The 10079-nt window shown below is 31.9% G+C and overlaps 3 protein-coding genes across 4 annotated transcripts in view; all 3 read left to right on the forward strand.

Annotated features, from left to right (window-relative positions):
- The first annotated feature begins 1294 nt into the window (after positions 1–1294).
- Positions 1295–2721, forward strand: LOC108755138 (chromatin complexes subunit BAP18). Of its 2 annotated transcripts, XM_018497972.1 has the most exons (4): positions 1295–1363; positions 1580–1671; positions 2105–2203; positions 2276–2721. In XM_018497972.1, the coding sequence occupies exons 1-4, from the start codon at positions 1346–1348 to the stop codon at positions 2565–2567; spliced, it is 501 nt and encodes a 166-aa protein (XP_018353474.1). In that variant the 5' UTR covers positions 1295–1345; the 3' UTR covers positions 2568–2721. The 2 variants fall into 2 exon arrangements, with proteins under 2 accessions (XP_018353474.1, XP_018353475.1); XM_018497973.1 differs by lacking the exon at positions 2105–2203.
- An 828-nt stretch (positions 2722–3549) lies between these two features.
- On the forward strand, positions 3550–7149 carry LOC108755137 (major facilitator superfamily domain-containing protein 1-like). Its single transcript, XM_018497971.1, has 7 exons — positions 3550–3861; positions 4921–5197; positions 5293–5709; positions 5888–6199; positions 6283–6395; positions 6498–6736; positions 6873–7149. Exons 1-7 carry the CDS (start codon positions 3720–3722, stop codon positions 6915–6917), a joined length of 1545 nt encoding a protein of 514 aa, XP_018353473.1. The 5' UTR covers positions 3550–3719; the 3' UTR covers positions 6918–7149.
- Positions 7150–8494: 1345 nt separating this feature from the next.
- Positions 8495–10079, forward strand: part of LOC108754979 (putative ATP-dependent RNA helicase DHX33) — a 5933-nt gene continuing 4348 nt past the window's right edge. The window contains exon 1 of the mRNA XM_018497672.1: positions 8495–8730. Within this exon, the coding sequence (XP_018353174.1) occupies positions 8510–8730 (221 nt within the window). The 5' untranslated portion in view covers positions 8495–8509. The remainder of the gene's footprint in view (positions 8731–10079) is intronic.

Genomic DNA, 10079 nt, shown 5'->3' on the forward strand with positions numbered 1-10079 from the left:
TATGCTCCTATCATAGCTCCTACTCACTCCAATGTATTGATTAGAGTGAGTAGGAGTTATGGTAGGAACATGTTGGAGCATGTTGGAGCATGTGATGCGAATAAACTTAACAGTTGAGCGTTCTGTTATTGATGTATTCTTTTAGATCATCCAATCAGTATTATAGATCTAGAACAATAAATCAATAGCAATGAGTGCTCACTCATGCCCAGTTCCACAACTCACGAGATTTATTCGCGTCGCATGCTCCAACATGCTCTTACTACTTCCAACTGTACCTCCTACTCACTCAAACGTGCTTGTTAGAGTTAGTAGGAGCTATGATAGGAACATGTTGGAGCATGTTGGAGTATGTGACGCGAACAAATCTACGGTTAACTCTTAACCAAGGTTCAATTTGTTTCTCATCATTTCCAATTCTAGAATTGGAAAAAGACAATGAATAAGTTAAACCTCGGTTAAGAGTTAACCGTGAGTTGTGGAACTCAATTGTTGAGTCTGCTGAACGTAGCCTATACCTTTGAAATACGACAAAGGCGTTTAATTCTACCAATATAATTTAACTTCAATCTCGGTTTAACTAACTCTTCATCTTTTTCCAGTTCTGAGAATTAGAAAAAGATAAAGAGCAAGTTAAACTGAGATTACAGTAATTAATCTACATTGGTACAAAGGCCCATTCTCACAATATATGGTTATCTAAAGATTAAAGGTTATCAACAGATTCATCAATAAAATTTTACTCACGAATTTCTTGGTTACCTTTAAGACAACCATATATTGTGAAATTGAGCCAAAGAGTTAAATTATAATTTTTTAATTCTAAAGGTTTCTCTCTCTTTCACCAACCTCGATTAAACTAACCGACGGTTACATGGGGCTCATTTATTAGGCCCAGTTTCACAATTCATGGTTAACTTTTAACCGAGGTTTAAAATAAATTGTATAATACTTATTTTAAGTTAAACCTCGGTTAATAGTTAACCATATTAGTTTGATGAAAGAGACCCTAATTAATGTGTAATTTTTTAACAGTTTTACTTTATTATATTCTTTCTGATATTACACTCGATTTTTTTGAAAATGTAAATTTTTATCGATATTATTATTATTATTATTTTAAAGGAAAACAGTGCCGCGGTAATTATCATCAGTTGATGAAATCACTATACTTATCGACAATAAGTAAATTATCGACATTACTTATGATCTGTACCGATAGAAATTTAAATTCTCAAAATTCGAGATAGTGTCAACTATATACGAATATCGTCGCTCCTATCGTAACCCTTGAAACGTTACGGTCATAATCGAGAATAACAATAACAGGAACGATATTCCTAATATGAATTCTGCGAGCAAGGTGAATATAAAAACTGACAGTTTCGGGCAGTTATTATTATATTGCTATTATTGTTTCGCGATTCTTATACAATGGTACATAAAAACCGGGTACATGCGCATAAAGAAAGTATTGTGTTTTTAGGTTAAATTAACAGTGACAAAAATTTTAATTTAATATAACTATCGTTAATGAATATATATAGCTGTTTAGATTAAAAATATTATTTATGTTTAGGTGGGCGAGATCTTTGCTGCAGCTGGAGTAGCTTTCAACAAGTTAGGTGAGCTAACAATGCAGCTCCATCCTACATCGGATTCCCTTGCAGGGTAAGTTAAACATAAATATCATAATCTGTAAGATATCTGGAGGTAATTGTTTGGAGGTAAATATTTAGTTGATATTTCAAAAGTCAAATAATTCTGACAAAGCTATGTAAAAGATTTAGAGTTCTGACATAATTATCATGGAAATATTTGTATAGAATGATTCTCTGGTAGTATATTGCATTCATTTTATTTGAAAAAATGAAAAGAGCTCACGAGCTCAACATTTTGAAGAGTAAGACAGCCTGTGATGATTCATGACAATCAGGTCTCCAAGTAATAAGATTTGCATAGAATATTTTTGAATTATTATGATCGTCACAAAAATAGCTTTTCTTATTTCTTAAGTTTGCAGTGCCACTGGAGTATCATTTCATATACAATTATAGTAGACCCCATGTTCTTTTCATAATTTCCTATACCCCTCGATGTGTAGTAAATGGGCTGACGAAGATATTGAGATGCTCCGTCAGTCGGTCAGAGCCTTCAGTGAAGAATTGAGCAGAATAAGCGAGCACATCAAGAGTCGGACGGTGTAAGTTTTCACACGCTGCCATCATGGCAGTCAGTCCGAATCTCACACCGAACGTATTGTTTTCTTTTCCAGCTCTCAAATTCGAACAACCTTGAAGAAGAAGACATTCGAGGAAGCAGGAATGACGGTCAGGCAACAACAGATTCTACCTCAGCAGGCACAACAATCCACATTAGTTCAGCAACAGCAGGTCGTCAAGCAGCAATCGACATCGGGAAACCAGGGTCTTATGGGAAAATCGGCGGAAGTCACACTAAACATGCTGAATGCACCTGAAACGGAAGTAGACGTTGAGGGACTTCCCGAGGAATGTCAAGTTAAGCTCGAATTTGAAGAAGGTGCTACTGAAGAAGTCACTGGCTAAACTAGTTCATTTGTTCATAAGTAAAATAAATGACGGAAAATCTGGTGATACCATCTTCATTTTTGATCACAACTTGTTCATTCAACATTCGGATTTTAACTAGTTTTAAGCATCACTCTCGTAACTCATAAGTTATCTTTTTGCAATAAATGTATGAAAATCTATTTTAGTGTTATTCAGCATCCTTCTCTTTGTTCATTAAATATAAATTTTATTTATTTAAAGAAGTATAGTTTATAATTGAGATACAGTCTTTTAAGGATATATTATTTTTTAACTAAATGTGTGAAAAAATTAAGAAAAATTATAATTTTTTCTATATTTATTGTATTGGAATTTATTGTAAATATAAAGAGTTTGATTTAAAATCGACGACTTAGAATCTGAATAAAAAATTATTTTAATAAGCAGTGTGGGCATGGTTTAAAAAAATAAAAAAAATAAAATAAAATGAGAATATATTTAAACTGTAAAATTATATTAAATATTGTGATCTTATTGAACTGTTATATATATAACATTCATTTTTATGGATAAAAGTATGAATTTCCAGTTTCACTTTTTACAGAAACTATACACTATATTATATTCTTAATGTAGGAAAGATTAGTTAAAAAAATGTTTTTCTACAAAATAAAAAAATATTCAAAATAGAAAATGTTAAAAATAAAAAATATTTTTAGACTTCTGGAAAATAAAATACGGAAGTATAAAAATTCAGTTAGAAATAACTTAGTTATTTGCTGCGTCCCAGTTGGTACTTCGATTGATGTACCAAATAGGGATATTTTGCCACGTGTGAGAGAGAGTCTAGCGGCCTATATCGATGTGTGTATCTCGTTGAATGACGCATACCGACGCACCAACTGTCTGACAGATTAACCGATCAACAATGACAGCACTCGACAGCAGCCGCGCGATGCAGTGAGAGTAGTCGATCGGCATCCTTGCATCGATCGTGGCTGATCACTGGGTTCCTTTTATTTGCTGGATTATGTGCGTGATAATGTGAAAGGGGAAAGGACGCGACACAAATTTATCCTTATTTAGACTCGATTACCTGCGGAGCGATCGCGTGCTGTCCAGACGATATACATCTTAAACAATAACAATTAAAGGCATATTGTGGTAACAATAATACACGTTAACGATATGGAGGGAAGCATGGTGGATAACCCAAGCGGCGACAATTTGGACCGATCCGAGGATGAGGCGGCCCTTCAGGGATGCTGCAGTCCAAAAAAAGCGCCCTACAGATTTCTGGGCCTAGCGCTCATGTGTCTGCTTGGATTCGGTACAGACCTAACGTAAAGGAAAACGTGAAATTGTTTACATCAGATGACGCGTCCTTTGTTTTTATCTTTTATCTATCAATGCGCCCTGCCACGCCAGAATGGTGTCACCTGCCAAAGAGCGAATTGTTATCGTGAATTATGACGACTTGGCGAACTAGATGCATAATCGATGAGTCTCATTTGCTCATCGCGTGACTGATACATTGTCACGTTCTTCATTTCCGTAATTTATATTTATCTATAGAGATGTATTTTATTTCAAAAATGTGGTCATCTGACTCTAAAATTCTATTTATTTCAATGCTGTTTGATATTTTTTAATGCCAAGTATGATAATATTTCGCACTATTTATGGGCGACTTATTTAATATTAAAATTTCTGATATTAAACACAATATATAGAAATGTATTTTATTTCAAACAAGGTTATTTGTAGGATTTTCGAATTTTATTTGTTTAATATTTTTCATTTTATTACCAAGTGTAATAATTTAATATTTTGCACTATCCATGTGGTATTTATTTAATATTAAAATCTCTGATGAGTAAAATTTATCTATATTTATAAGACGCACTGATCTAATTATACTTTTTCCTATTTTATAAGAAATGTTTTAGTTGTGATTTAGTAATCAAAATTTTATATATAGAAAAACAAAAAAAGAATAATTAGTTAAGCTGAAATAGAAATTGTTTAAACATACTATTAAACATACTATTATATATTCTCTATATTATGTTTTCTTGCTATTATACAGAGAAAAATTTGACATTGCTTAGATAAGGCATATCATGAATGTCCTCTTTGTGCGGTTTATCACATTTTTTTTTAAATATTGGCCATATGTTGTATAAGCAATGTTATAATCTATGACACAATCGAACTATATACATATGATAGGGTATCTTCGTTTATTAAAGTAAAGTAAAGCGTTTAGCAAATAGAGTGATTTATTTAATTGAAAAGAGAAGCGCTAGATTTTTTATATAAAATTTATTTGATGTCACCATTATGATTTTAGCAAAAATTTTACTAGATATATGTTTTTTTATTTCAGGCTCGTACTTTTGCTTCGATAACCCTGGAGCATTACAGGATAATTTTAAAACTGACTTGCAAATGTCGACTAGCACATTTGTTTTATTATATTCTATTTATTCTTGGCCGAATGTCATTCTATGCTTCATTGGTGGATTCCTGTTGGATAGCGTCTTTGGAATTCGATTAGGTACGGTGATATACATGGCACTAACGTTAATCGGTCAGATAATTTTTGCGAGTGGCGCTATGGTTGATGCTTTCTGGGTAATGATGCTTGGTCGATTTGTCTTTGGGTATGTTCTCAACATTATTTTATTGGAAATGCAGAATGTTTTAAAATTCATGTCCTTTTAAGATCATCAAATTATTAATTGTTTCTTTTCTGCAGAATCGGCGCAGAGTCGTTAGCAGTCGCACAAAATAGTTACGCGGTCCTTTGGTTCAAAGGCAAAGAATTAAACATGGTATTCGGACTGCAATTGAGCTTCGCTCGAGTAGGATCGACCGTGAACTTCTTAGTAATGGAGCCAGTATACAATTACGTATCTCAATATTATACGGGTCCACAATGTATCGGTGTAGTTCTCTTTCTTGCATCCATTACATGTGTCATGTCGATGATATGCGCCTGTGCATTGGGTTTTATGGATAAACGAGCAGAGAGATTGCTCCGACGAGGAGAAGGACAGGAACCACAGGTTGTTAGTCTAAAGGACGTCAAGGATTTTAAACCAATTTTTTGGTTGGTCGCCCTCATTTGCATTGCTTATTACGTCGCGATATTTCCCTTCATCGCTTTGGGAAAGTAAGTATTCGATAGCACTTATTGGATGATACGACTTTTAAGTCGCATTAGCCAAAATCCATATAAATTAATAATATCGTATTAAAATTAATTTTAAAAACTAATTCTCTTATTTAATCTTTCATACATAATTATATATACATAATAAAAAGATTAATTTTCGTTAATTTTGTTTCAGAGTTTTTTTCGAGCGGAAGTATGAATATGAGCCATCCGCCGCAAATACAGTAAATTCTCTTGTTTATTCAATATCAGCGATAGCTTCGCCTCTTTTAGGTTATTTAGTAGATAGAACAGGCAAAAACGTATCGTGGGTATTTATTAGTATTTGTGTGACTATCATTGCTCATGGTTTGCTCGCTTTTACCTATTTGAGCCCCTATGTGTGTATGGTTCTCATGGGATTGGCCTATTCTATGCTCGCCAGTAGTTTATGGCCTCTAATTGCTCTCGTTACGCCAGAACATCAACTTGGAACTGCTTATGGAATGTAAATATCTTAGCAATCTCATTGTCAGAATAAAATAATGTTAAAAGAGTGTTCTAGAAATAAAATTAATATAATTTTTTTAGAGCGCAATCTGTACAAAACTTAGGTCTCGCTGTAGTCTCAATTGTGGCTGGCATTATTGTTGATAAAGGAGGATATTTAATGCTCGAAATGTTTTTCCTTGGTTGGCTCTGGAGTGAGTATTTTTGCGAATGTGGAAATTCATGCGAACAATATGATTTTCACATAGAAATTTGAAATTTAAATAACATATTTTATACTTAACTTGTTGCAACAGTTTCGTTGATTACCGCCGGTGCAATCTGGATGTCAGACATGGCAACGAGTGGTGGTTATCTCAACATGACACCGGGACAAAGGGAACGATATGAGACAGTTCAATGCACACCTGAAAGTTTGGAGCGAGAAAAATTGTTATCATCGGAATGCACGTCGGATTTCTCAGCTGATAGTCTTATGCAACCACAATCTGATATCAGTATACGAAATCGTTATTTATCTCGTATTGGTGCAATGGTAAATCGATTCTCTTATAAAAGTATAAAGTTCTTATTTTCTTCTGTAAGAGATGATAGACTATGAAAACAAAAATGCTGAAAAAATCTAAATTGTAAATCGTAATTTTTTAATAATGCACGTTTTTAAATTCTAGGTACCCCCACATGCGATTACACCAATTCATCGACCATTACGATGATAATTTAGCTGCAAATTTATATTATTATAAATAGGTGTGTAAAAATACTTTTAAATCTTTAAGAACAAAGTTGGCTCATTGTGTCTTCCTATTACACACAGCTTGATCTGTGATAATTTCGTAACGCAATTTGAGATTTCGCGTTAACAATCGCATTTAACAGTCTATTAAATAGCCTTTTTTCTTTGATAGTCTTAATCTAGATTACAATTATATATGTCTATAAAATTTTTTATAATTTGTGATGATAACACAATGCATCTTGTATTAATTATATATATAGTAGAATGCGAATCATTTTTTTACCTCTAATTTAAAACATAATCTATAACTCTAATTTATAACGCGTTGCGAAGTTACTTGTTCATAAAATACTTGACGTGTAATATATATTGATGTATTATAATAAATGTTTGATCTGACTATTGTCTTTTTTTTTTTAATAAACTAACGAATTATATTAAAAAGCCAGCTATTATTACTTTGATTCGTACATTTTAATATGCACGTTTTAATATTCCCAAAGTTTAATGATTATAAGACGTTTTAAAAGATTATAAGATTTTAAATAAACTTTATATGATTTTAATTAAAGAATTACACATACATTTTTTTAAAAATAAAATCGTGAATTTTTATAAATTCTAAAAGAGAGATTTTAAAAATTAAGGGATTTGTGTTGCTTCATAAAACTTTCGCCCGGATTTCCTGATTTAATTATTTTTTTACGGGTGAACTAATATCTTACATTTATAAAATGTTTTATATCTCAATATATTATAAAATATGTAAAACATTAAAATATATATTTTATATAAAAGATAATATTTATACATATACAATAAAGAGTTAAAGTGGCTAAATTAATCAAATAAAAAGCATGTGCCACAATGCAAGTTTTTATTAACGAGATAATATTTTATTCTTTAAATATATAGATGTTTTAGTCATATCAGAACATAAAATTCGTCTATATTTTTATACACTTATATATGCTTCTTATTTGATTAATTTACACATATATTATAAATTATACTTTTTTATCTATAATTTTTGTATATAAATAAATTCAAAATTTTGTAATCATAAACACAAAATTATAACACTTGCTAATATTTTGTTAATATAGTCGTAATATTTATTGCAAAAATATTGGCTTTTATATACATATGTGAACCTTCTCCGGAAATACGTAATGCCAAGAGTTCTTTACCCGCGCCGTATACATCCGGTATACAAAAAATTTACAATAATTCGCACAGTGGTGTTCGGTGTTTTGGAGTGCGATCCATTTAACGCTGTAAAATGATTCAAAGCATTCTCTGATTGGTCAATTCGTAAACTTCGTTCTTCTGATTGGTCAACGAAACATTTGCAGAGGAGTGAGTTGTAATCACATCCCTGAAGTGTCCAGGGCAGTCCGGACTGATCCAGACGCGCACAGCGCATGTCAAGAGGGCGTATGGACGGTCAGCAGCACCGAGCACGAAAAGACGGAACAGCTGTAGCGCGCAACACGTGCTTACTGTGCAGCAAGTGACATATACGCGTATACGCGCTCGTCCAAGACGTTCTGAGTGGTTTGCAGCGAGATGAGGGTCCACGACGACGCGGATCCCAAACTCGGTACGATGGGGAAATCGAAATTGGCCATGAAGCGGCCCAGCACCGTCGTGTTCCGCGAAAATCCCAACAAAGCGCAGAAAACGAACGTGGACAACAAAGTCGCGAATGCGACGAAGAATAGCGACAGGACGAACATTAGCTTGCACCAGCGGAGAAAATCGCTGCCCGTATATATACTCCGTAAACGGTAAGTTTTTCGGGGAACTACGGGAAAGAAGTAGGTATGTGTTTTTTTACGCATCATAAAAGAGAAAAAGGATGATGTGTGACATATATCCTGCATGCATTGCATATACAGGATGTTTCAAAATGGAGGCTCAATCTTTTGATTGCGATTAGCTAACGGAGATAATTTAGGATTTTAGGATAATTTTGTCACGACTGCTTATTCGCAGTCGATAAAATAGAGCAACTAATTATGGCACTGTTGATTGATTTGTTTATTTACAATATTGTGCATTTTCTAAGAATTTTAGAAAAATATAAGCGTTATACTACCGATGAGATACTATTGAAGACCGACATCCTTACGGGAATTTGCAAATATTGAAGTAATTAAGAGTTAAAAACTGTATAATATTGTATAATAACTGTGATAATATTGTAATAATAATTTTATGATTTATTAGTTTAGTAGATGTATTTATACATTTAGAACTAATACTCGATTTTTCTTTAAAATTGTGATTTCAGTGTTATCGTCAAAGTTTAATTATCAACAGAGATGATAACAGCAGAGAAAAAATTGTAATTTTTCTGCAATATATGGTATATTATAGCTTTACAAGTATATAATGCATATTTATTTATGGAACATTTATGTAATAAAAAAATCATGAATTTAATAATGTATGAGCCAAATATTTATGTTAATAATAGCAAATTTATATCAATTGTCGATAATGTCAGCGTTCTTTAATTATCTCCGAGCCCTTGGGGCCCTTTTTATACCGCCGAAAATTTGCCCAGGGTTGATGGTCTTTAATAGTATTTCGTCGGTGAGAGAGAAATTATACATCATACAATATTAAGATGTAGGAAAGATATTGAAAGCTCCTGACTGATTTAAAAATATATTTTTATATTATTATTTTTTCTTATAATATCTTATAATATTATTTAATAGTCAAATTATATGTATGTGTTAAATAATAATATATAATTATATTGTATAATAATTATGATTATATTTTTTCTAAAAACAGATTTTATAAAATAGTGTGTTTTTAATTTTTATTCCAAAAGGTTGATACTGTATATTATATCACTATATTTCACATGTAAATGCTATATGATAATTTTTTAATTTTATTTTCGATAAAAATTTTTATAAAAATTGTGAATATAAAATTTTTGTATATTTCGAAAATATTACATAAGTGGATATTACGTTACATGTATTATTATGTTACAAATGTTATATTATATCTACAAGTAGAATTGATAACACCATCTATTATCTATATGTGTATGCTTAATAGAGACATACATAAATAGGATTAATAATAACCCGATAAAAATATATATTAAAATAAA

The sequence above is a fragment of the Trachymyrmex septentrionalis genome, unplaced genomic scaffold, assembly GCF_001594115.1.
Source record: "Trachymyrmex septentrionalis isolate Tsep2-gDNA-1 unplaced genomic scaffold, Tsep1.0 scaffold83, whole genome shotgun sequence".
Taxonomy (NCBI): domain Eukaryota; kingdom Metazoa; phylum Arthropoda; class Insecta; order Hymenoptera; family Formicidae; genus Trachymyrmex; species Trachymyrmex septentrionalis.

Excerpts from the sequence above, each read along its gene's own strand:
- LOC108755138 (XM_018497972.1), top strand. Across the intron at positions 1,672-2,104 it reads ACATCGGATTCCCTTGCAGG|TAAATGGGCTGACGAAGATA; the intron begins GTAAGTTAAACA and ends CTCGATGTGTAG. Across the intron at positions 2,204-2,275 it reads CACATCAAGAGTCGGACGGT|CTCTCAAATTCGAACAACCT; the intron begins GTAAGTTTTCAC and ends TTTCTTTTCCAG.
- LOC108755137 (XM_018497971.1), top strand. The coding sequence starts at position 3,720 with ATGGAGGGAAGCATGGTGGATAACCCAAGCGGCGACAATTTGGACCGA. Across the intron at positions 5,710-5,887 it reads CCCTTCATCGCTTTGGGAAA|AGTTTTTTTCGAGCGGAAGT; the intron begins GTAAGTATTCGA and ends ATTTTGTTTCAG. Across the intron at positions 6,396-6,497 it reads TTTCCTTGGTTGGCTCTGGA|TTTCGTTGATTACCGCCGGT; the intron begins GTGAGTATTTTT and ends TTGTTGCAACAG.